Source organism: Gallus gallus, chromosome 10, assembly GCF_016699485.2.
Source record: "Gallus gallus isolate bGalGal1 chromosome 10, bGalGal1.mat.broiler.GRCg7b, whole genome shotgun sequence".
Lineage (NCBI taxonomy): Eukaryota > Metazoa > Chordata > Aves > Galliformes > Phasianidae > Gallus > Gallus gallus.
This window is the reverse complement of record NC_052541.1, coordinates 14,053,867-14,080,106: the sequence shown is the minus strand read 5'-3', so window position 1 is coordinate 14,080,106 and position 26,240 is coordinate 14,053,867. Positions and strand designations below refer to the sequence as shown.

Sequence of the window (26,240 nt, the reverse complement as noted above, 5' to 3'; positions counted from 1 at the left end):
AAGTAAAGATTTGATTGTATCTAACTATAAAGCTTAGTGAATCCTGGACAAAAGCGGATGTGCTTGAAAGGAAATGCAGATTAGACAGGAACTGAGTACTTTGCTACTGTTCCACAATATTGCACATATTAATTTTAATAGGATGTTGTCGTTTTCAAATTTTCATTTCCACTTAGGAAATATATTTCAGATATTTAATTATGCATGCATTTCTCAGGAGCGGATTAGATGATTACTTTGGTCCTAGAAGTAGGAGACAAGTGACTGTGATAAGACATTATCAGCCAGCTGCCTTGTCTGAAGTGGTGTGTCCACAGGGTAGGGAAACAGAGCAACACTGATCAGAATTGGGTAGTGCCATTGGGCAGGGATCTGAAGTTGTTGTCAAGCAGTGTTTGCTCAGCCCTTCAGGACCGTTATTTGGTAGATTGAATTCTGCTGTTTGCTGATCTTGGATTTAAGCGCGCTGAAGAAATAAGTGTACATCTACTTGAAAAGCAGTGACAAAAATGACAGAGCCAAACTCTTCTCATATGGTGTTGCAAGGATTTAGAGGGACAAATTTCAGCTCTGGGTATTTTGGACATGCTGCTAGGAAGAAAATCCTTCACAGGAAGAGATTGTTCAGGTGCTTGGTCCTCCATCATTGGAGGTTTTTGGAATTTAGCAAGCCAGAGTCATGCCTGACCTGATGCAGCACTGCTGATAGGCCAACTTTAGGGGGGAGAGGTTGCACGACCTCCAGATGCTTCTTCCAGCCAACATTTCTGTTATTCTAATCATTTCAGTAGTACTGCATAGCAAATGAATATGTGATATGTTTGTGGTTCTGCCCTAGGGGTCGCAAGCATCACTCAGATGTACAGCAGGAGCCACAGGAAATAGGTGTTTGTATTGTTAAGATATAGGTCTTATACGTGGTGAATACGGTGTAAGAGTGTGACAGAGCAAAATAATTAAAATTGTTGGTTTTGGTTTTTTTTTTGCCTTGTAACAGAGTTCAAGGAAGCGGACAAAGACTGTACTGGGAGCCTCTGGAAATAGCTGTGGCAATGGAGCTGAGCCAGTTGGTCATTCAACTGCTTCATCTCAAAGCCTAGGAGAAATGCCAGGGGAAGGAAGGAAGGAAAGTCCATCTGATGTCCTTCACCTTGACATTGGGCAGCTCTCAGACCAAACCCACCAGGAGGACGAGTGCTCCAGTGGGTCACTGATAACTCGTGTTATCAATGCACCAAATGGTTCGCTGGGTCTGGAGGTGGTGGAGAGCCCAGAGTGCTCCTGTGAAAGCAAAAATACGGTGACGTTGTGTGAGAAGGAAGAGGAGGGGCCAGCCTCTGCTCAGAGCTCCGGGACTCTATCTGATGAGAACGGCTGCACGGTGAGCCCGTGTGCAGGCATCAACGGTGCTGTAAATCTCCCATCCTGTGGAAATACAAATGAGGAAGCTGGAATGACATCTGCTGGAGTTGTTTTGGATCAAGCCGGCTTGTGCAGTAAAGATAGCACCCATCAGGAAGTGGGAGCTGCTGAGGAGCGTGCAGCTGAAAGCACTGTTGCTGCGGTTGAAACTGCTGGTGAAGCCCCAGCTTCCCGAGAGGGCGTGGATGTGGCCATGGGCCAGACCGAGTGCAGGAACTGTGCTGGGGCAGCTGACAGGGCGCCGGGCCAGCAGCAGGTAGAGGATGGGAATGCTGAGATCCCTCCAACAAGGACTGCAGATCCAGAAGAGCCATTGCCAGCTGAGGAAGAACCCACAAGTGCTGCTCAGCCCTTGCTTGATGGCTTTAATGGCACTGAGTGTGCAGGTGGAGAGGATGCAAATGTGGGAGTGGTACCAGTGTGTGACAGTACAAATGCAAATGTTGACACTGATGTCTCTGTTGGTCTTTGCAAGAGTGGTGATAACCATGAGGCTGGACTCTCAGGCACTGATTTGGTAAACAATGGAGTTTTGGAAAGCCAAGGTGGTGCCTGTGTCAAGGAAAGGCAGAGAGTCACTGCGAGCACCAGGGCACCATTGCCAGCAGTGAATGGAGTGAAGGTACCTGCGTGTGCACCTATGTTTCCTGATGTGGAAAGCCAAGACAGCAGTGAGAGTGTGGAGCCAGAAGGGCAGGTGAAAGTGGGTAGCACAAATGGCAAGTCCAGCTCACCCTTCCTGGAAGACAGCTTGGAAACTGATGGCCTTGATGCTAAAGCTGAAAATGGCAATATTGGTGGAACTGAACAAAGCAGTGAAAAACCCACGCATTGCCAGGGAAGCAGTGACATTGCTGAGTGTACAGGAGAAGCCATGGAGGGCAGCGGAGCCCACAACGAGGAGCCAGTGGGAACTGATACCAGCAGCAGCAGAGAGGGAGGAAGCGTAGATTCTGCAGACAGAGCTCAGGAAGTTGCTAGCTGCTGCCCTCCTGTTGATCAAACTACTGTTAATGATGAAATGGGGGACAAGTTAAAGCTGGATGGCACTCAAGGAAGTGTGCAGGAGCCCAGATTGCTCCCTCTGGAGGATGCGAGCACATTCTCAGCAGGGAAGGAGCCACCGAAAGCTGAAGAGAGAGCAGAAAGTGCTTCAGGGCAAGGGATGCCCCATCCTGATGCAGGGGACCTGGCTGTGGGTCGGACAGGAGATGCTGCAGTGGCACCTCCTGGACAGGAGGCACCCCTGTGCAGTAATGACCCCGTTTTACCTCCATGTACCAAGGGCGCAGAGTGTACAGAGGATAATTTTGTAGGCACACCCTTTGTAATTCGTAATGAAGAATCTAAACAAAAGCAGGAAGTGGCAGCAGCAGGCTCGGCTGAGCTGGCCGCGCCGCACGGCCAGGAGCGTGGTGGGGTGGCCGGCGTGCTGGAGGACTATGCGGGGGCCCCAGGCCCTCCCAAGCAAAGCCTACAGCCTCGTGCTGAAGGAGACACAGCCAAGCCTGAGCGGGAGGCCTCAGACAGCAGCCAGGAGCAGGTTTTGTCAGAGAATCTGCTTGTCACGGTTGTGAAATCCTTTGTCGGCAGTGCAGAGAGGCCCGCAGCCAGCAGTGATGTGGGTGCTGGGCTGAAGGAGCTGGGCCCCAACCAGGCTGGGACAGCAGGAGCAGGAGATAGCATCATGCAGGGAACTGGGCCAGCAGCAGGGAGTAACCCTTGTCCAGATGCAGGGCTGCCCCAGGAGTGTGGTCCAAGCCTCCAACACGTCTCCCCGCGCAGCAGCACCCCCGAATTGAAGGATGCTTTGGAAATGGAAGCCCCGAGCCTTGCTTTTGAGGCTGAGGAAGCGTTACAGATAGCGGCGATAACCTCCATCACAGGCTATGAGGAAGAGCAAGGGGAGATGGAAAGCGTCCTTCCCAGAGCCACGCTGCAGCCCATTGCAGAGGAGCCCACGTGTGACAGTGACTCCAGCAGCGACACTGTAGGTCAGGGCGGTGATGGCGATTCTGCTCCCACTTCGACAGCGGCACAGGGGTTGGTCACAGCACAGCCTGAGGGTAAGCAAAGCCAAGGCATATCGGAGCCAACCCCTTCGCCCTGCTCCTCTGGCTTCAATGCTGTTGAGTCACCCGAGCATGTGGGAGTAAAGAGTTCAGTTTCGGCAGATGATGGCTCTTCTCTGGATAAAGTTCCTAAAATGGTAAAAAGTTTTGATGCCGTAGTTTTTGCAGCTGAGACCCCTTCATCTCCTGGCTTACCAGCTGAAGGAAAAGTGGGGCCTGAGCCCCAGCCTGCAGTGGATGTGGCAGCCGGCCTTGATGGAGAGGCGGATTTAAGATCCTCTGCCAGGAAGGACGTCAGCCAGGCCATCCGCGGAGCCAAGCCTGCCACAGGTATGGAAAATTGCTTCCTTTAACGCTGTGTAGCCTTCCTTTGTTGGTGTGCCTCTAGCATCACATCAGCAAAGGAAGGGAAGTGAGTGCATGGGGCTGCTGTGCAGAGGAAGTGTAGGTGTCTGGGGCTTGCTTTATTTTTTTTTCTCCTTTCCTCCTCATCTGAGAGAGAAAACTGAAGTTACAGTTTGAACTGAGCTGAAATGGATGGCTCCTGGCTGGCAGTGGAGGCCAGGAAAGGACATCATGTCATCTGAAGTTGTGCAGAAGAGTTTCTAGCACATACATCCCTGCTGGGGAAGGGATGAATGGGAGGGAGATATTTAGACACCCGTATCTTCAAGCTAAGCTGCATGCTTTGGCCTCAGGGTTTGTTTGCTTACTGCTAATTTGAGCTATCCCTTCACTTTTCCCCCCGTATTTTTGCTAACATGAAATCAGAAGATAGAGCAGTGCTGCCTTGCATTTTCTTTCTTCTGCTGAAACAGCTGCTGGTGTCCTTCTGAACTGTGCAAAGCCACTTCCTAATTGGTGGCATTAGGTCATTTAAAGAGGGCCAGCCCTGCCCCCTCTGCCTTTTCCTGTCTGCAAAGCTTTTGTTGGGCTGAGCAGCCGGGTGTTTCCCAGTGCACTTCAGCAGGGTGGGAATGCAACGAGGAGTCAGCGCCTGACTGCTGGGATCTGCTGGGATCTGCTGGGAGGGAGCGGTGTGCCGTGCTGGGTGATGCTGGGGAGCAGAGCCTCGCTGGGGACAGCTCAGACCCGATTTTGTGCTGCGTGAGCCGATAGAAATCATCCTCAGGTAATGCTGAGAGATGGGAAACAAGCGGATGAATTGAAGGAGGGAGAAAGGAGTTTGTTACTGCAGCTTGGAGTTAAATCATAGGTGAATTTGGTGCAGCTGAGCTTCCCTTCGCATCCCACCTGTCCCGGCAGCTGTTGGATGCAAGCGGCTGAACTTTCTCAGTTGCAGTTTTCTTTGCTATGGGATAATTATACAGTGCATTTTCTTTCCCAGCACTGAATAAGCAAGCAAGCAGACAAAAAGATAGAAATGATTTAAAAGAAAAAAAAAAAACATCTGCTGTGATGTAAATCCTACCGTTCTAGAGTTGTACTGGTATTTCACTGACTTAAATGCTGGGAGCTTTCCCTTAGTCTGAATGCAGAAGGGAGAGGGGTGGCATAGCATTGAGCAGAATAAGGAGGGGTGGGGGAAAGGTTTGGTTTATGGGGGTCACTGTTAGTAATAGCAAATGCTTTTTTCTTTGAGTTCTTTGAGTTTTCTTTGAGTTCTCTGAGCTTCAGAAAGTTTACTTATCAAGAGAGAATCAGTAAACGTTAGTCAGGAGCTCACTAGTAAATACTTAGGATGGTGTAAAGGTGCATTAGACAGCTGCTTGCAGAAAGAAGTCTATTTCTGTGCTCAGGCAGATTGACGTTTCAATAGGGTGGGAGTGGCTGTAAGGCAACACCTGGGAGTGTTAATTCAGGGAGCTGCTTGGGTTGTACCTCCTTACAGCTCAGGTCCGGCTCTCTGGTTGGGTTCTTGGAGGCATGACGCTGCGTAGAGGAGTTTTGAAAGGAGAAGGGACTCAAAAGCCCTATAAGACAGTAATTGAAGTAGAAAAAGTAATAGTTGGAGGTGTCAGCGGGGTGTTTGCTGCTGTGTTGTGTACATCGCCCGTGTTGATGTCTGCTCTCTGCGTGGTGTTTTGTGTGCTCGGTCCGTCAGGGCTCCGTGTGAATTCCACTCTGCTGTGTCAGTGCTGCGGAGTTTTCCCTGCAGTCTGGGAGCATTTTGTGAGTCGCTGGTGCTCAGAATGAATCAAATCTTGTTTCAATAGGCTGCAATAAAGCCTTCTCATAGGAAGTGTAGGTCATGAGGCCATTTCTCAGAAACGCGTGTGGTCAGAGGCTTATTGTCATGCTAATTTATCAGAGGCTCAGTCAGCTGGTACTGCTGCTGCCATTACTCCAAATCAGAAATTGGACTTCTAATTTTTTTAGTTTATATTTGTAATTGTATAGGCCTGTGCTGACAAACGCCTCCAAGCTGATGGTCAGGCTGTGTAGCTGGGGTCTGGTGCCTTACAGCCATTAACAAATGCTGTAATTGTTACTGCTGAGCCCCCTTCTGGGAGAAATTTTCCTGGTGTATCATCCTATGGATCTCAAAAACAAACATTCATTGCCAGGTAGAAGTGTATCACCTTATGTTTCAACTCATGGTTCCATGGACGAGTGCTTGCTACAGACTCCTTCCCCTTGCAGAGTAGCAGGATGAATTGGTAAGAAGTGGTACTGATGATGCTGTGTATGTGATCAGGTGCTCCGTGCTCCAAAGGCCTCTGACAATATTATAACATTAGGTTCTGCTTTGGGGTTCTGGCAGTTCAGGCACAAGTGGAGGAGTGCAAAAGAATTGTCCCCTCGAATTTCACCTGCTGGTGACGTGGAAGTAGAGCACCTGAGCCTCAGCACACAAACGGTATTTCCATTGTTAAAAAACTCTTGATTTTTATCCATCCTGACAATAAAATGAGGGGCTGATCCCGCTAGGATTGAACTGCAGTGCTAACTGATGGCCTTACACAGAGCAGAGTTCTTGCTACTCTGCTCAGGGCATCGCAATGCTACATACACTGCTTGGGTTGTTCATTATCGGGGAGGGAAGTGTAATTAGTGTTTCTCAGTTGGGGAAGCAGAAACTCAGTGTTAGTAACTTGCTCGGTTGTATGGAGGACATGCTGTCAGGACGTTCTTCTCCCCACCATGGCATTGCTGTGACCCCAAGCTGTTCTCCCCACAACTATGATTTCTGCTTCTCTAATAAATGGGGCTCTCAGAAACTTGTGTCATTTCTGAGAGTCTGCCCCTAGCAGCACTCAAACTCACCTCACTGAGATGAAATTATGCCAACTTGAGTTAATAATACTGGGTTCGTTTGTCAGTCGTGCCTTGCAAATATTCCTGAGGACCCCAAAGTCAAAAGCAGATGCAAGACCAATTGGCAGCAGCATTGCAGCAGATTTTCAGTGGACATGGAGGAAACCTCTTGCAAAATTGCCTCCTCAAATGGGAAAAAGTCAATGCAAATGTGCACCTTTAAGGTTTAATGTTCCTTGGTTGTTTGTTTTTCATAGAAGTCAGAAAGAGAATGGGATTCAGGCAGGGTTTTGGCCCTAACGCATGGGTGGCTTTGCCAAATCACTGTGCTGCTCTGCAGGCCGGGCTGAAGGGCCACGGCATGGCCATGGCACTGCCACAGCAATAAATGAGTTTGTTGGACAAACCACTTTGCAGACAGAAATCCTGTCGTTGAAACATCTTTGGCTTTGTGTTAATTCATCACGTTCACGTGTGTCGTGAGAGCTCTTGGCTTGGGGGAAAGAGGTTTTTACAGCTTTGATGTTAATGCCAGGGAAAGGTACACAGAAGGGAAGGAACCCTTGGGGAGTGGTGACTGATGAAAGCTTTTGTGGTTTTGCTGGGCAAAGAAAGCAGCTGGGATGGTGTTTGTACCGTGGCGGTGGTGAGGAGGGGGAGAATCAACTGGGACTTGGTGAACCCCTCCAGACAAGGCTTTGCCCTCTTGGTCCTTCATCCTAACCAGCATCTTTAAGGCAGAGCTGAATTTCTGAAGCTTGTGGTTTTTCAGCTCTGAAAATATCAATGGGGAAGGCAAGGCTCGCTTCTTGCAATCTCTTCAGGCTATGGTAAGAAGAAAAACAGCAAAAAGCTTCAGTTCTGTAACTGGAGGGATGGGAGCCAAGTGAATACACGGGCAAAGACACGTGGATGTGCTCAGCCTCACCTGGAGCCTCCCAGGACTGCTCGGTGTGCTTTCCCCATGCTTGTGCTTTTCTCAGAGTTTCCTTCAGCCCAGACACGACAGTTGTTAAAACTAATAACAAGCAGCAAAGTCGGGAATGAAACCAGATGTTGGGAGTGAGATGGACTTGTTGAAGGGGTTTGGGGCTTTTTGTTGTTGGTTCTTTTTTTCTTTTTTTCTTTTTTTTTCTTTTTAAGGCTGGTTTGAATAAACAGAAGAATCTCAGCAGCGCTGAAAGGAGTTTGTTTTAAATTGCCTGTGCAAACTCTCTGTTTTCACAGGGAAGTTGGAAATGAAAACTGAAGATGAGGTGGATTTTATGAAGGATCCCAGAGAGAGCGCAGCGCGCGAGGAAGCGGTGAGTGTCATATATGCATTGTCCCCTTCTGTTTCTTATGTGCCTTTTAAAGAAATGCTGCAGATGGTCACCTAAGCTCTGGTTTCCTTCTGCAGCCTTTGCAGGGCTGAACATCGTCAGTGGTTGTCACATTTTGCTTCAGCCTTTTAAAAATAGCATGGGCTTTTTTAGCTCTTGTGTACGTAGCATGCTCTGGGTTAAGCCACATGGAGGTTGTTCCAGTCTGAGCAATGCAGATTGGCCCCAGTGGTTCCTCACGAGGCAGTGCTGGATGAACAGAGTTACGTTCTGAATAGATGTACGAAGAGGAGGGGAAGCCCTGGATTCTTCACACAGGGGAAACCATAGGAGAAGGTTGTGTTGGAGATGTAAAATGAGTTGTGTCCTTTTCACCATTCCCCCTGGCCCTTCTGCTTTGCAATAATGATGTAAATACTGGGCTTGACCGGAATGTGATTTTGATTTAAAAAGCCCCTAATGTGCGTTCTGCTTTATCAAGAGCTGAGTTTTTGGGCTCACCTTTAGCTGCGTGCACACTCATTTCTACATTTTATATGCGTAGCTTCTTGTTCCTGAAGAAAAGCATGTTGTAAATGCTGAATTGCTCCAAGCCCGTGTTCTTGCATGTTGCTGCTGAGCAGCTGTGTTTGTGTGTCAGCCTGTGATGATGAAGCTGTTAAAAGGGGAAAAAAAAGCACTGCGGAGATGAGTTAACACTGCAGGGTGGAGCACCAAAAACTTTGCTCATCCCACAGTAAAGCTCTTTAGGCAGCGGCACGGTCTTGCCAAAGCTTGTAATAAAATCAGGTTTATTTTGTTTTTAACATGTTAAGGCTTTATTTCTGTATCTGTTTGCTCAACGAGTTAGCTAGGGACTGGAACTAATGGCTTCTCGAGGTAACATTTGTGTGCCTGATATTCATTAATGGAATGCGTGAGGGTAGAGATGCTGATGTTATTTTACTGACCCATTATGAGAGATATCGTGACTAATACTCACGTACCTGGTAGTACTCTAAGATATATTTAGAAGGTGCAAATTAGAACCAGGGAACGCTCCCCGCATTTCATTTCAAGCCTCCGAAACAAGAAGAAAAAGGGAAGAAACGTTGAGTTTGGCTTCCATTTTGCATGTTTGACGGGCATTGGGAATTTCTTGTGCGTTCTTTCTTCTCTTCTTCCCCCCTCCCCTCCTCCACCCCTCCGCCCCATCAAACACCTCTTTAGAAATCTGGCTTTTCTGGTGCAGGAATGGGAGTGTCAGGGGAATGGAAAGTTTGCTGCAGGACTGACACGGTTTCCTGTTGCTAAGTTCGGCAGAAACAAAATAACAACTGCACTATATTAAGGCTGTTGGAAAAAAAAAGAAAGAAAGAAAGAAAATGGGTGGAAGGCTTATAAATAGAGCTTAATTCACACATGTAGGTTGAGCAGGGAGCGGAGCAGTGAAAGCAGCCATGAAACGCGCTTCTCCTGCCCCGTCCTGCCTCTGCTTTATTTAGCGCTGACTCTTTTGTAGCCAGAAGTCTTTCAGGTGCTCATTGCCTTCTCATTACCGGGCCGTTTTGTGGTTAGTAAAAGTGGTTTTCTGGACGTGTTGCAAATAGAAACGCTGCTTGCAGCTGCAGGTATTCAGCAGCCTTCCCCCTGCTTGCAGGAACTTGGGACAAGTTGCTGGGAAGTGCATTAACCCTTGGATTGTGGGGGAGAGTATTGCACCGTGCTGTTTATTAATAGATGATGTGGGCAGCTGTTTGTACACACGGGCTGTTCAAAGCCATCGGAATCGAACAAGTGAAACTCTGTGTATTGGAGTCAGGCTGAACAACAAGAAGATCAAACATAATGGAGAAGAAGAGGGAAAATTCCTTCTTGTGAGTTGGTTTCTGGAAGCGTAGCATTGTCTGGGTTCTTGGTGCCAAGAAGCGTGCTCCAGTATTCCAAGTATAAGATACACATGCTTTCCCTGCAGTCTTTTCAGAAGGCTTTACTTGAGAGAGAGCTTCTTGTGCATGTCATGGAAAAGCTGCAGCTGAAAACTGTTTAGGAAAATAATGATTTGTAGGGTTGTAAACATTGAGAAGGAAATAATGGAAAAATGTTTTTTCCAATTAAAACGGGCTTTTAAAGTGTCTGTTTCTTAAATCTCCAGAATGTTTTCTCAGCGGCTGTATTTATTCAGCTATAGAAACTGTACCAAACATTTCCACGTTCCCTTCGTGGTGAGCGGGAGGTGCAGTGACACCCCAGCACTCCTCATCGGGTGGCTTTGCTGGGAGCTCAGGGGGGCTGGGCAGCAGCTTGATGGGATCTATTAAAATCAGGCTTTAGCATCTTGCACACTGAATGACTTCGGAACCTTAACTTTTAAGGGGGAAGCTTATTTGCCTTTTGTATGCTGCGATATTAGAAGTAATTGAGAATTGGATCATGCCGGCTGCAATGGTATGGAAGTAAAGTGAGGTGGGATGAGCTGTACCCTGCTATGCTTTTCTTCTTGTGCTGCTCACAGGAATCAGTTTTGATTCATTCGTCGCTGGATCTTTGTCTTCTCGCAGTAGAATGGATAATGTTGCACTTTGGGGTTCATCTGTGTTCCTTTTCCTTTGTGTCTGAACCTGTGGCTGACAAACTGTAGCTGGAAGAGTACAAAAACACAATTAACTGGGGAATGGTCCTCCCTTGTATTGATTGCATTGCATAGGTCCTATTGACTTTAATGTTTCCTACCTTTACCACATGAATTAGTTTTAAAATGAACATCTGTACTTTCAGAAGTTGCAGCTGACCAGATAAACACATCCTTGCCAAATGTCTGTGTGGCACAAAGCTTGATCTGCACTCCCAGCCCTCTCCTTATCCAAGGACTGCAGTAATAGAGCAGCTTTCTGGGGAGAGCTTGCAATATTTCAGTCACGGTTTGGAAGAGTGAAGTGTGTTTATAAGGCCTTCGGATGACATCAGGTTGGGAGGGGTTGCAAACACTGGGGAGAGCAGGGTTAGAGTTCAAAGTGACCTTGAACAACCAGAGGGTGCATCCAGATAAGAGATGAGGAAAGATACAGAGTGTGCAGAGAAGAAATCAAAACACTCGTTTTACTAAGTCAGGATTGCTGGAGAGTGATGAATAGAAAATGACCGAGGATTTTTGGAGGGCTGCAAATTAAGTGTGGATCAGTGAGAAGCTATTGCAAAAGAGACAGATCCTGTTTTGGGCTTCTCTGAAGGAGTGTCATCCGAAGACACAGGAGGTGACTTACTCACGTGTGGCACTTTGCAGGCCTCATCAGTGTCATCAGATCCAGGTTAGTGCCTTCCTCCAAGGAGGGCGCAGAGGTTCTGGAACTTGTCCAGAAGAAAGATTAAGAAACGTGAGAAGAGCTTGAAAGAACTCACTTTGTTCAGTGTAACTAAAAGAAAACTTTTGTGCAATCTAGCAGACTTCCAGCATGTAAGAGTTATTAAAGTCCTAGCTTCCCATGGCAGCCTAATTTACTGATTTGCTAATTTGCCAGAATTAATGAGGCTGGATATTAGGAAAATTTTTTGTTATCATTGTGAAACTGTTGCAAGATCACCTAGGGAGGATAAGAAGGCTTTTCTGGAAGTGGTTATGGATAAGACAGATGACCTTCAGTTGAGGCAGAGCCCAGGTCCATCACTGTCCATTGCTTTTGATTTGTAGGACCTTAGGTTTTGTGGACAGTTTTATGATTTTTTCCCTTTCTTTCATGCAAGGTTCCTTTATGCTTCACCTGCATGCACTGGAGGTCAGAAGAGGGCAAGGGATGGACTGGGTGGCAAAAGGCTTGTGGGTGAAAAACCTGTGCAGTGGGGTAGGCGTAGGGATGGACTTTAAGCATGAAGAGTCCTGAGGTCTGGCCTTCCCCTTGCTGTAGTCTTACTTATCTCTCATCCCTGGTGTCAGCAGAAAAGTAAGGACAATCACGGCCAAGGTGTTGTATGGGGTCACCCCCTCTAGTGGCTGCTGCTCAGAGAGGAGAGTGCTGGAGTCGAGCAGCAGAGAGATGCTCAAAAATGGTGAAACTTGTCATTAAATTTCTGCAGGCTCTGCTTAGGATTTATTCACCAAAATTCAGGTTGCCTGTGTGCACTGAAGCCAGTTTGCTTTGTGTGCGTATGTACATCTGCCTATATCGATGCATCTGTCCATACTGTGTGATGGTCTGCAGCTGCATGGCTGTGCAAGCTCCTGTGTCCCAAAGGCTGTGCAGAGGAGCACAGAAAGGCTCCCAGCAGCATGGAGAACTGCAGACCGAGTGGCTGGAGTGCTGGAAACAAATCAAAGCAGGGTGCCGTGGTGGAAAGCGCAGCCCTAACAATAGGCTGTGGCCTAGCCTGCCTCTTCAGCATCACTTGTGTAACTCTTTCTTTGTAAATATTGTACTGTAACTAGAGTAAACATGGGGGGGAGTCGAGGGGGGAGAACAGCCAAAAAGGAGCCTGCCCAAAGCCAGGCATTAGTGCTAGATGGTGACACAAATGGATCGGTCAAGGCTTTGGGCTGGTCATCTACAGGGCCCTTTCTCACACCCACTGGCATCCTGTGCATGTTCCTGAGGGGTCAAGAAGGCTGGGGGGAATTTCTATCAGATGCTCAGCCCTGCGTTTGTTCATTGCTTTGCAGAGTAGCCCACCTGGTGCTGTGGGCTGCTTCTGGTGGGCCGCTCTGTGCATCACTGCATAAGATGTTGACACCACAGCACATGTTATGTAGAGTTAGAAAAAAAGCAGGGAAAAAAGGCAATTCAAACAAGCCTGGGATTACTGTTGGCCTTTCCTATCGCTTGTGCTTTGAAATCTGCAGCAGGAAGGCTTTTATGCAACTACTGTGGCCGTGATTTTGTCCTCCACTTAATTTGACTGAGAGCTGCAGTTCTCATTCCTTTTCGTCCTGAGTTGTGCTAATCCTCAGCTAAGGGCAGCCCTTTCCAAGTTCAGGCACAGGATTCACAGATGGTAGTGAGAGAAGCAGGAAGGCAGACAACAGGTGAAATCTGCAACTCGATGCAAAGGTGCTGCTTGCAGTAAGCAGGATGGGGCAGATGAATGGGGCCCCTTTGTGAGCCACGTGGAGGTGGTGAGTTACTTCTCATCACCAACACCTTCCCCTTCAGTCACTGCAGTCCCTATTACTTCCCAAGTTTGAAAAACACAGAGCTAAAGGATTTCCTCCATAGAAAATCTTGATTTTGGAGTATTCCTTTTCTTTATGCAGCCATGAAAGTGTGGGTATATATAATAATGGATGTACAAGAGTCTGTGGCAAAGCAGTGTTGGCAGTGAGCATTGTACCTTGAGGAGGAAAATACCACTCTGTTTTCAAACGGTTCAATCTCCTGTATCACATGGATTCCTTTGTTTGTGTTTGAAATCCCTTAAAGTTTTGTGGTGTAACTGTTGTATGGTAGACATGGTTACCACACACTGAATTCCTAGACTAAATATAGAGGAAATTAAGATGATAACATGGGAGACCAAACATGGACTGCATTATTATGACAAATGGGTATTCTGGTGCATCGCATCACTGAGTTTTTCCCCTTCTCAGCATACCTACACTGCTCCATGCTGCTGTTTTGAAAGCTTGGAGTTGGAGCCCTGCAATGTAGAGAAGCCTCCTTTGGACTGGAACCATATGCATGGAAAAGAGACTCCTTCCAACTCTTTGTTCTGATGGAAGAGCCATAGGTGTGATACGGAGTTTAGAAGATGAGGCTAACCCAACTGAGACTATAGGAATGACAGTTCTGACTTTCAGGAATGAAAGCAGTTATTTTTTCAAGTAACATACTTTAGGAAAGGATGAGCTCTCCATTGCTTGAAGTTTTCCATCAAGCACTGGATATCCAACGGAGTGATGAGCTGCAGCTCTGAGTAATCTGCCAAGGAAATGTTGAGTTACACTGAGTTACCTGGAGGTTTGGACAGGCTGTGTTTAAGATCGCTCTTAGAAGATGAGCCACAGCAGTGTGGTCAGAGAGCACTCACAGGGACATGGATGAAGGCCCCAGTATCCAGGCATGGCATTTCTGACTTAGTCTTCCAGCAAAGATGAAAAGAATGGTGTGAAGAAGAAGAAAAGGGTAAAGAACAAATAAGAGAGGATTGTATTCAAAGCTAGAGTGCTGATCAGAAAGAATACTTCTTCTGTTTAAGTATTTCCACTCATGCAGTGTGAACTGTTATGAAAACATATTTGGCATTTTACCCAGTACTGTTAAAACTCTCTCCATGGAAACATGAAGCAGAAGGCATTTCGCCTTGCAGTACTTGCACAGATTCCCCTTTCCATTATCGTTTTCAGTCCTTTTTCCCCCACCCTTCTTAGGTGGCTCAATCTTCCCTTATATTCTTTTCAAGCAGAGGTGGAAATCTCAGCTTCTTTTCGTCCAGCGTCTCTACTGTTACTGCTTTGGATCATGTGTACATCTTGTGAGGCCCCAGATGACTCGACTGTGTCACAGGCTGCTGTTAAAACACCAGATGAAATAAAAGCCTCAGTGATACAAAATGTTTGTCTTTCCATGCAGCGTCCTTCCTCGTATTGAGCAGCTCCACTGCTTTCAGGCTTTGGCGGTGACGTCTTTCCTGCTGATTTCTGCCTCATCTACAAGCATGGTCTGCATGTACTCTGGAGTAGAGCAGTAGTACAGTAAAATGTGGCCTTGTGTTAGTGGTGGAGTTTTCAGCTTGGGACTGCAAGACAAGAATAGATGACAAATGTTGCAGTGGATCAGAATATCTTAGGTCTATACAGAGGTGCTGGTAACAAAGTCTCTGATACCTGCAATGAAAGCCCTTTGCCTGTGGAAGGGATTGGGTTTGGACTTTGTCTTTGGGGAAAAAATAAACAAACCACAACATGGAGGCTGTAACAAGCATGCAACAGAGCTTGCAATGATTTAATAACATAAACTTTATCAGCTATATTGGAATTAGTGGGCAGGAGCAAATCCTATACCAGGCTTTCTTTTGCATGTAATCTCTTCCAGACAACAAAGTTCTTGTCCTTAGACCTTCCTGTTCTGCTTTGCTTATGGATTAAATTTATACCTATATAAGCACGTATTTGATGCTACCAACTTTTTGATTTTCTCTTCAGCAGTAGTTAACTTAGCTACTCCCTCCCTTCTTGCATACTGTGTTCATCTTAGTGCCAGCAATGCACTCAGTAAAACTGAAGGCAGTAGCTGTGCCCAAGAGGATGCTCCAGAAGATAGGACCAATATTTCTGGGTTATCTTGTTTGCTTTCTCTTCTGTTTGCGCAGTTAAAGTTGGAGTGATTGTTACTAGCTTGTGTTTAACCTGAGTTAACACTGCTGTCATTTCAGATCTGGAAAAGGATTGGTGCTTGGCTTGTGACTGTGTCAGACTAGTTTGACGATGCTTCTCCCATGATTTATACCCTGATACCACTGCAGTCACAACAACAATAGGTTCACTTTATTTATGTACTTAGCTATGTAGAGGCACATTCTATGTGCAGGAAGCACAGTGCCTTTGTCAATTCAGTGTGCCTTTCTGTCCCGAAGCATTTGCGTCTTCTGTGCTGCTATGGGAGCAGCAATACTGTTTTGCAGGTACCGTGGCACTAAGTCTGCCCACCTCATTGACAACTGAACGTGTTCTCCCTTCCTGTCCCTTGGCCTTCCAGCTGGTGAGATAAGAGCAGGGACGTGAAGCCTCGCCCTCCCTAACTCATTAGTCTGAGCCCTGGTAATGAGTCTGCTTAGCATCAAGTGACATGTTTTTGTTCTGTCTGAGACTGTGCTTACCTCCATAAATCACGAGAAGATCATAATCCTAACTTACTTGACTCTGAACTTTTGCTTAGTTTCTTAACACAGCTGGATGCATTGAATGCCCAAAAGTGCCTGGGAAGGCTATTGTTTCCAAAGTACACATTTTCAAAGTCTGGAGGTGCAGTTCTCGTGTTGGTTTTAATCTGAGCTCTTGTTCTTGGGAATTTAGAAATCTCTTCTGCCCTTCCAAAATGTTACCTGGCAGAGTGCAGTGACTCTTACCAAAGACATGGACGAGGCTGGGCTGATAAAGTCTGCTGAAATAACAGATGTGTTTCTTGGTATTTAGTTTTACCACGTAAGTATTAAAAAAAGGAAGAAGATAGGTATTAAACTCTTCTACTGTAACAGGGTGAGGAAGTGCATTCTTACCTGCTTGCCCAGAGGGAGGTGGCCATGTATGTGAGGAGTGAGCAAGGAGCATCAGTGCATCTTTTTGAGCCTTTTAAGAGAATAAGAGATTGCACCATGTTCAAATATTTCCACCTCTGGATACCAGGAGGGAGCTGTTGACTGTAAAGGCTGGGGTCCCGTGGTATTAAAAATAGAAGAGAAAAGAGAATGACGGAGAACAAGAAATTGCAGCCTGGGTTTTGATTTGATGGGCAGTGCTGTATCCTACGGCTGAATAAAGTCTCAGCAGCATTGCCCCAAGACCCGTACTGACAGTGCCTTTGGCTTCAGGACATTCTGCAGCTTCTGATTCTAGTCACTTTTTGGGGAGACTGTTGAGAGTAACCTCTAAAAGACCATTTGTTAATAGCCAGATATTTGAGGGACAGTGTTTGATTTCCTTGTCAAGGCTTGTTTATGACTTGTTTGCTATCTCTGAGGAAGCTGAGGTTTACTTCTTATGTCGTAAATGATGCAAAAGGCACCCAGAACAGTGTACACGAATCCTCTGTCTTTGTTATAAATCTAAGTATATAGACTAAATAAATAACTTCTTTCTGGGCTTGAAATCCTTACAGTGCACCAGACAACAAAAATTTGCGTTTTGGAGTAGCTCCTAGAATTCTTTAGAGCTGAAAGATCTCCTCTGCTCGAGAACCTGGGGCTCTTCCTCCTGCAGACGAGCGATGGTTATTTAAACTGGCTTTTCTTCTGCCTGGCCTCTTGGGCAAGGGTTGGTACAGTTCGGTCAACACCCACTGGGATGTAGGAGTGTATGGCAGCAGAATATGAGGTTTTGAAGGTAAGACTTAACAAGTACTTTCTTTAAAAGAGCAAGGGGAAAAATCTGTGCTCTCAGGATAGCCTTTCTTGGCTCTAGTAGGAAACTTAGTGTACTCGGTACACTAAGAAATGATTTTTAGAGCAGTTTAGATGCTTTTTAAGTTACTTCTCTTTCCAGAAAAGGGAATTTGATATAGAAGCATACTGTTTCGAGCAGCAGTTTAAAAATAGGATATTTTGGTTTGGTTTAGATAATTTTTTTTAGGTAGGCATTAGTCTCCCAAGGCAAGTACGTTCTGTTTCTCTGCATGTCATCTTATGAGCATTGCATGTTCCCTGCCTGGTAAGTAGTGCTGTCTGGCACACAGGATGTGTTTTGGTAGATTGGCTCTTAAAATGTGTTATCTTTTTACGGAGGACATCGGCTGAGATCTGGATCCCGTACTGAAAGAGCAGGATTGGGGAGGCAGGACAAATCTGGGGTTAATTGTGGAACACTGCTAGAAATGGAGGGGCAGGCAAAGAGAGGGGCAGCAGGGCGTGCTGCAGTGAGGGTTTGCTCCTTGGTACAGGACAGCAAGCAGCCCCAGCAATGGAGGTGTCAGACTGGTGTTTAGGTGAGTAAGTGAGATAATGTGTGTCTGAGAGCCGTTTCCTTTATCTGAGGGTGGTGACCAGGATCAGATCTGATCATCCTTCTAACTTGGAGGCATTCTGACTTTTTTTCCCTGACCTCCCAGAGAGGAGAGGGAGAACGGGGCACTGATTGCAGCCATTGCACAGACAAAATCAGGGAAGGAGCCCAAATAGCGTTTTCTTCCAGTCTTACCAGATCTCCTGGCCAAAGAAAGCATGAAATAACAACAGCTCTCGAGAAAGGCTAAATCGTTTGCCTGTACCAACAGATGTTTCTGTAAGTCATTGATTTTTAGGTTGTCCCAGCTTAAATACAGGGCAGAGTGAAAAGGGTTGAAAGGGTAAAATGCATTTAGAGGAGTTTTCTCTGGTTAAGAGAACTTTGTAAGCTGTTGGTGAAGCTGTAAACAAAGCTACAGTAAAATATATATTGCCTTCTAGTTTAGGTTGTGTCATTTTGCTTGTTACAGGCTGCCTGGGTTAACAAAAGAAAATATTTTTCTTTCAGTAGCGTTCAGATCTTTTTCTGGGTATTTTTTCTTATGCATCTGCATTAAATAAGCCCATTTAACAAAACATGATCCTCTTATAAACATGGAATAATGACAGTATCCCACATATGGCTTTCATTAATTTTTGCATGTTTTGAAGTTGCCTTTTTTTCTCCTGAAGGCTGACTTCAGAAACAGAGATTAATGCTACATAATGGCCAAAACGACTAGCTGAGCAGTCAGCAATTCTAACTCGGGATAGGAGGAGCTTCCCGTTAAGGTTATTTAACCTTTTCGTATTAGGAAGGATATTTTTTCTGTACAGAACAGTGCTGTATAATCCACCCTCATCCCATTTACGGTTACTGGCTTGCATCGATTGGACAGGCATCAGCTGATTATCTGCAAGCTTTCTTGCTTCTGAGTCCTGTAAACATTTTGAACTTTAGCCTGCTGAGAACTGTGGGACATCTCATCTCCCCCTTTTCTTCCCAAGAAAGCAAACTCAACCCCTTCCTTGCATTCAATGGGAGGAGTTTCAGGTGATCTCTTTTACCCCGAAGCAATCTGCCCTGTTATCTGCAGCACCTCAACCTTGGCAGCTCCTGAGATAGCCAGGCAGTAGACATCCAGATATGTGGAATGCTGTTGTTTGACATTTTTGTCCCCGCTTATCGTTGTCCATTGGGGTTAGGTTTATGGATTAGGTTTAGGGTTTTGGATTCATTATTCCACTTAAGAATTATACCTGCAACAACGAACACTGCTGCAAAGGCATCTTTGCAAAGCAGAGAGAAGAGATGCAGTGTATGCTAGCTAATAACCCAAGAAATAAATATTATAGCATTTTTTTGTGAATGATGTCAGCAGCTGAGAAAATTCCATACTAATGGCTATGTTTCAACATACCTAGCTGTTAATTAAACCTATGTTTTATGTTCTGAAATTCACCTTCTGAAATTGGGTTACAGAGGAACACACGCGGGGCGTAGCAGTGCTTACGGCAGTGTCTGAACAGAGCTGAGCAGGCTTTCTTTTGTGAGCCTGGAGAATCCTTGCCCTCGCATCCCCATCTTTAGACCAGAGAGGTAAAAGAGGGGTAAGAATTAGTAAAGCAGGCTTATTTCATAGGGTTAACATTCTTTCCTGGGATCTCGTGCAGTAAATACATGTTTGTTTAATGTTCCTTACAGAGGACTACCAGGGAAACGGATGAAACAGTGAGCAAATTAGTACTCCTGTGGTCCTGAAGCAGACCTCCCAGGCAGGAGTTGGAACGCAAATGCCTCCTCTCAACCTTTGTGTTGGATTTTGTTTCAAGTTTCCAAACGCATGGGGAGGGGGTATGAAAATATTGGTTGGACGTAAGCGTGGGTTGGAGGGTGTGCTGGTGTGTCTGTTATGGCTGGGGAGAGAGGGTCCCGGCCACGGGCAGAGCATCTCGCTTACCAGTCGGGTTGGAGCTCCTCCTTCCCACAAAGCAAACAGAAACACTGGAAGGGGAAAACAAATCCCACAGTGTCCTCTAGCCCCTGCCTGCAGCAGCAGCCAAGTGAAAAACTGACTTGGAAATATGGCGGGTGCCTTTATATCAAGCACTTCTTGATATTCTAGATTGCAGATTGTCGAGTTACAAGATGGAAGAAGAGATAATTTTTTCCTTTTTGACAGGGTGCCCGGCAGGGACAGAACAGGGGTCGTGTGGGCTTCCTAGGGTGGCTGAATCCCAGCAACTTCAATTCAAAGGAAAAAAGAAAAAGGGAGGGAAGCTGAATCATTTTCTGGCATGATTCATTCATTTGAATGACCTTCTCTACTTTTCAATTGGGTTACAGTGGAGGCATGAAAGAATGGTAAAACTTGAATAATTTCCTCAGCTGAAGATGTGTCACTTTTATATTGTCTGTTAATTTTACTCCCTGATGCTGTACGTCACTCATTTTGGGCTTTATCCGCCAATTCATCTATGCAATCTGCTGTCCTGTCCCTGTTTTTAGCTCTCTTTTGATTGAAGCATCCTCCAGGCCTATCCTTGACTTGATCTCATTAGGGTGAGGCTCAGGCAGTGCTGCCTGCCCCTGTGCCATGCCTGCAGCAGTGAGTGCTGAGCTGTTATGTGGGAATACAGTCCATTCTGCACTCTGCAAATGCAAGGCTGTCTGCTTTCCTGCACAAAACCCATCCTAACCTTCCACTGCAAGGCTTTACTCCTTCTGGAATGTATTATTATGATATAAAGGAACATAGGGGTTTTGTCTGTATCAAAGGTTTGTCCCAGTGATGTCAGAATATGTTTTTTGTTGTTGTTATGCATGGTATATAATTGAAAAATTCCTTTTCAATTTGTCAGCTTTATAGGTAATGAGACATCCCTATCTTTCCTGCATTTGAGACAAATTAGCTCCCCTATAGGATGAGTTACTGGGCATTGCCTGTTTGGGTACCACATGGATTGCGAAGCCCTGCAAGTATTTAGGGGGCGTTATGTGCAAACCAATTTCCAGTGACTCATGTAATGCTTACAATAGCTTGAAAACTCCTATAAATACAATTCCCTACTTTAAATCTGCTTATTTACACCATTATTTTTCCAGATCCCAGAGGCTGGGATCACCAGAACCTGCATTGCTCCCAGAGCTACTAAAACGGTCAATAATGTCATTCCATGTGGGGGATTAAATCCTGTTTTCACTCTTTCTTCCATTATTTGTTTTCTTTCAGCTGCCTTTCAATAGGTGTTGCAGGGACTGAGCCCCTGAGCCACACATGCTCATTTTGGAGACAGTTTGGCAATGGTGGGCCATGTGCTGGGCTACTAGGATGGCAGCAAAGATTATTTCTTATTGTGAGGACATAGGATTTGCACATTGGATACAAAAAACATGAAGTGAAATTGAAGCTGATCTAAGACCATCTGACATGGCCCAACAGCACTTCAGCCAGCCAGCCATCTCCATTTGCAGTTATTTTTGGTAAAGGCAGAACTGTATGTTGCAGACTGATGTAAGATCAGCTGAGAGGCTGCTAATCTCATGTGTGGGATGTGTTTCTCCTGTAACCATTTGGGAGCAATAAGATGGGCAGTTTGCTTCCTCTGAGAGGATGTTCAGGCATACTCCATGGCAGACAAAAGCCTCGGCATTTTTCTGAAGGTTATTTGCACAATAGAAATTCCTGAGAAATGTACACCAAGCCTCTGAGAAATGTTAGAAAAGTGAAGGTCAGGAAATGGCTGAAGGTCTCTCAAGGTGTTTTTGTGTTTTCTCAAAGCACGCGCTCTGTGTATCCATGTGTCTGACAGCTTTCCAAGTCCTCCTCATTCCTTCTTCGTGGCTCTTCAGCTGTTTATTAGACAGTTATGTCTCTGAGTTGGAACGCAGGCTGGGGCTGTATGAGGCTTTGTTTGGATGCAGGCTTCAGCTCAGTCGTGTCTCCCAAAGTACAGGGTGGCTCCACAAGGAGATGTCCTTCTCCAGGCCTTGGTGTGAAGATCTGAATGATTTAAATGGGGATATAGGAGAGCTGGGGATACTCAGGCCGGAGACTCAAATTTGTTTTGGTGCTGAGGAAGATTTGCTCCATGGATTAAGTTGGGCTACAGCAGCACAGTGCTTGTCACGGACAGGATCCGTGTGACAGACTGTCACCATCCTCACTCCTCTCCCTGCCACCTCTTTCTTTTGGATTCATAGGGGAATCCAGCGTTAACAGCTATCCTTTTGGGGCTGCCCACTTAAGAGGATGCTGCTCAGCTGGGCACAGGTGGGTCTTGCCACATCCACAGGGGTACACCCTAGTCCAAAATACAATGCAGATGGGCAGGCTGGGCTGGAAGGGGTCAATCTCAACCCTCATCTGTGTCTTGCAATCCTCTTGCAAGAATGAGAAATGCTTTCCTTCACTTAATCTTTACTAAGGGGTGCAGCATGGGCGCCTGCTGGTGCTCAGCCTCTGCCTGCTCACCTCCAAGCCCTGTGCTGGAGCACCACCTGGGTTTGTGCTCTGCAATGCTGACCTGCCTCCCGGCAGACACGCAGGATGCGCCTTCCCATCCAGATTGGACGCACTCCTCATACAGGCTTTGCAGTATTAGAGAGCAGATTTCCTTTGCCTTATTTATTTTTGGGGAAAAAAAGGAGGTTGTTTTGTCTCTCCTGGCAGATGCCAGAAACGTAGGATTTTTGAATCACTTTCCAAAAAGCTGATTTCTTTGAAGAAAAGAGCAATTTGAATTGTAATTATTCTCTTTTGCTGTCTGACAAATTTATTATCTCCTGCATCTAGTGCCCAATAGTGGGTTTTGACTTGCTTACGAGAGGGAGAATTTTTTCCTTTCATGTGCGGCTCCGTTAGTTCCTATCAGAGCCACAGTTTAAAATGTTAATGCTCCTCAGTATTTCTGCAGATTGCATCATTTTCAGTGTTTCATAACTATATGGCAAAAGTAATTTGAAACAGATAACAATAGCACTGTCTGTTTTAGAATAACCATGATTTCCTTGTCATTAAGAGATCTGTTAGCGGGGAGAGGAGGAGAAGTTTTATCTGGATGAGTTACAGATCATATGGTGCAATTGAGTGCTTGCTTTTTCTTTTTTCTTTTTTTGCCTTCCCTTGAAATTCACGGCACTGGACTTTGGTTTGGATATGAAACGATTGGATAGTTTCAAACTCCTGTCTGCACCGAGCAGCTCAGTGCTTCCAGATGGTTTCAATAAGCATCCCAGAAGTGTCGCATCAGCAGCCGATGGCCCGGGCTGCGCGCGTCTCCTCTCCATTTTGAGTCACTTGCAGGAGGGGAGAGCAGAAGGCAGAATTATTCACCTGATGGAGTCGTTTTCTTCTAATCCTTATCCTCTGATTGTCTTGTGCGCTGTGTTTCTGAGCCTAAATGCTGCATTATGTTTAAATGTGCACGTGGCATTCAGAGGATTGCTTTAAACAGATGGGCAAGAGGGGCTGGAAGCCTTTGTTGTGCTCCGTCTGGGCTGAGCCTGCATTCTGCATCTCCTCCGCGTGCCTGTGTGTCCATAGGGCTGTGTTTCTACCCTGAAACAATGCAGCAAAAGCCCCACCTAACATGGGAAGGGAGTGATGGCCTCCCAAGTGGGAGTATGTCTGGCCCATTATCTGCTGTTTGTTTATATTATCATGTGGGGTTTTTTTTGTGCTTTTGTTGTTTTTTTTCTTTTCCTCCCCCTAGCAGTCAAATTAAGATGGGTGGAAATTAAGATGAGATGAACTTCGGGTGCTTACAGTCGTCACTGGCCTCCTGATCTTGGCTGTGAGTCAGGAATATAACCACAGAAAAAAACTTTTGGAACAAATTAGGGATTTGGAAGCTTAAAGTTGAGAAGAGAGGGGAGAGACGGGGATTTTTCTTACAGGTTTATTTGGTTTTTTGTTGATCATTTCACACTGTGGCTGAAAGCGTAGAGCATCCGAGTAGATCAGTTGGCATTCGCTTCCAGGTCCTCACCAGATCAAAGCATGGTACTTATGGAGGATGGCAGGTCTTCCTGAGTCACAGGCAGGGCATGGACACAAGTCCTGTGAGTCACCAGGCCAGCTCTCACCACCTGCCTGCAATGTGCACCTGAAGTTTCTGCTCTCTGCTGCCCCAGGGCAGCGTGCGCTGGGTTACCTGTGGCTTTTTGGCCATACAAAGATGCTCCTGCCTAGCTTAGAAAAACTGTCCTCCTCTTCTTGACTTCCTTCTATGAAAGTTGCACATCTCCCAGTGCATCTCTCCACCTCTGTTGGCTAGAGACATTTCTCATTTCTCCTTACCTTTGGGAAGGGTGAGTGTGTGTGCAGCCACGAAAGATGTGGGGGTGATACAGCTATAGGGCTGACCTATCTCACATCTCCTGAAATATGCACTGTACGCTTCAGTAGTGATGCTCAGTGGCAATCTCCCAGTTGTCAGAGAGGCCCGGTGATGAAAGGTGTGGAGTGCATTAAGTGAAGCACAGAGTTCTGAAGTTGTCCCTTGGGTGAATCTTGGCCAGTGGATGAGGAGAAGCCTTACATGCCAGCAGCTATCAATAGAGTGATATGAAAACAAAATTAAACTGCTGTATTGGTTTAAAAATAGATGGGTGGTACGTAACAAACAGTAGAGCATCATTAAGGCACAGTGACTGCTGCAGATTCCTTTACCTGACCTGAATTCACACGCTTTGTTTATAAGTTCCTGTCCTGTAAATTTAGATTTGAGGAAATCCCAGCCTTTTATGGTAGCGTTTGAGGGGCTGGAATGCTGTCACAGCCATTTCTGATTCCTCATCTTGATGGGCACGTGATTGCTGGGATTCATTACATGTAGAGAAAACCAGTGACTCCAGAAAGTCCCCAGAGCACTACCACATTCTCCGTGTGTCCTAATACTGAAAGCAGAAGCTTTGTTACTGGGAAGAACATTGGCTGAGCTCTCGTGCTGGGGATGTTGGAGCAGGGGAGACCTAAGAGGAGATCCTCCCAGTTGGTTGTGGGCTGGGGAGATGAAGCTTTGGGTTGTGAGGGCGAGCCTGCAGCCTCGTGAGAGTTGGGTGGGATGCCTCGCAGTGACTAGGTAAGAGCCACGTGCCGGGAGGAGGTGACATGCTGTGTCCCCATGCTGCTTCAGCATGGAGGGCTTCCTCACACGCTGTGCCCAGCGCTGGGCCTGGTCGCTGCACCACCGAGCAGTGAGGTAACGACGGCCCTCAGATGGGGCATCGTTATCATCCAGTGTCATTTCCTGCTGGATCCAGAGGGCAATTAGGCTTTCGTGTGATCTGACTTTACAGACTGGGGGCGTCACACCCAGCATAGCCCAAAATAATGCCTACCATTTCTGCAAACTCCTATTTTTCGTTATTTTACCAAAGAGGTAGGTGTGTGTGTGTGTGTGTGTGTCAGTTCCTGTGTAACTCATGGGCGGGCTTCAGTTTGGATGGACAGAAGAGCAGGTGGCACTAGAAAGTGAGGAGCTCCAGCGTGGTGGGATCTCTCGATTTAGGCCTCCTTTGGAAGAGTTTTCTTGCATTCATGCGCTGCAAACGCATTCTGATCCGCATTGGGACAGTCTGCCAGCTGTTGGCTGGGATGGCTTATTGAGATCTGCAATTAAATGTTGGTTTGATAGCACTGGTTCTAACATCTGCGTCTCCTGCTTTGCAGCATAAGTTTAACAATCCCTCCGTTTCCAGCCTTCTCCCCAAACCAAGCAGCAAGTTTGCTCAATGCAAACTCCTGCACTCGGAGCCAACCCCAGGACCTCCTCCTTCCCTTTTTCCTCTCTTTTCCTATTTTTTTTTTTCTTTTGAAACCACCCCCGTTCCCTTTTGAATCAGTGAATGAGGGAATGTCTAAAGCCGGGGAAGGATGGAAACATTTTCTCCTTGGTGAGGTCAGGGTGGGGTGGAAAGCGGAGGGGGCTGCAAGGGGGCAGTTTGAAAACAGGAAACCATGTGGCAGCATGCATGCAGGGCCCAGCTGATGTGAATGAGCTATTGAGAGGGGAGAGACTTGCTGCCTAGCCCAGCATTAGAAAAACTGAGAAACCCTGTGTTTGCCCCCCCCCTTTTTTTTTTCCTCAAAGAAAAAAAGCTCTGCTTCTCAGAATAAATGAGAGAAACTTGTATTTTCCTGAGCGCAAGTTACTGAAATCTTTTGCTTTCTTTTCTTTTTCTTTGGGCGCACTGACTGAATTGTAAGTTTCCATCCCCGTTTTGGGGAAGCGCTGAGCCTGAAGTTGTCTGTGTGACTGTCTGTCCGTCTGTCTGTCATCCACCTGGCCCCAGGACAGAGGGAAAGCAGCCGTCCTCCCTCTCCTTGCCTCTCCCAAAAGGCGTCCCTTCGCTTCTCCATCTTTGCACCGAGCAAACGGGCTGAGAGCCTGAAGCAGGAGGTGGAAGGAGCCGCCGATGGAAAGCTGCTGCTTTTTCTTCCTCCACTCCCATCTCTTTTTTTTTTTTTCCTTTCTTTCTGAGGAGATGAATCATGCTCCCACAACTGCAAAGACGTTTTCAAAGCTGAGAACGCTGGTGGTTCAGTACTAAAAAGGCAAGTAGGGCCGTCCCAGCCCAGGCCAGGAGGGAGTGGCTTTA

At 46.4% G+C, this 26,240-nt stretch overlaps 1 protein-coding gene across 17 annotated transcripts in view; it reads left to right on the top strand.

The window, feature by feature from the left end:
- The window catches only part of AKAP13 (A-kinase anchoring protein 13), a 194,594-nt gene that overhangs the window by 98,746 nt on the left and 69,608 nt on the right, over positions 1–26,240 (top strand). For 13 of the 17 annotated variants that reach the window (XM_046899348.1, XM_046899343.1, XM_046899346.1 and 10 more), the window contains 2 exons: positions 998–3,824; positions 7,941–8,017. In XM_046899348.1, the coding sequence (XP_046755304.1) occupies positions 998–3,824; positions 7,941–8,017 (2,904 nt within the window). Of the gene's footprint in view, positions 1–997; positions 3,825–4,449; positions 4,627–5,032; positions 7,544–7,940; positions 8,018–13,589; positions 16,172–24,626; positions 24,722–26,240 lie in introns of those variants that run through there. The other 4 variants (XM_025154078.3, XM_046899352.1, XM_046899353.1 and 1 more) reach the window with 4 other exon arrangements.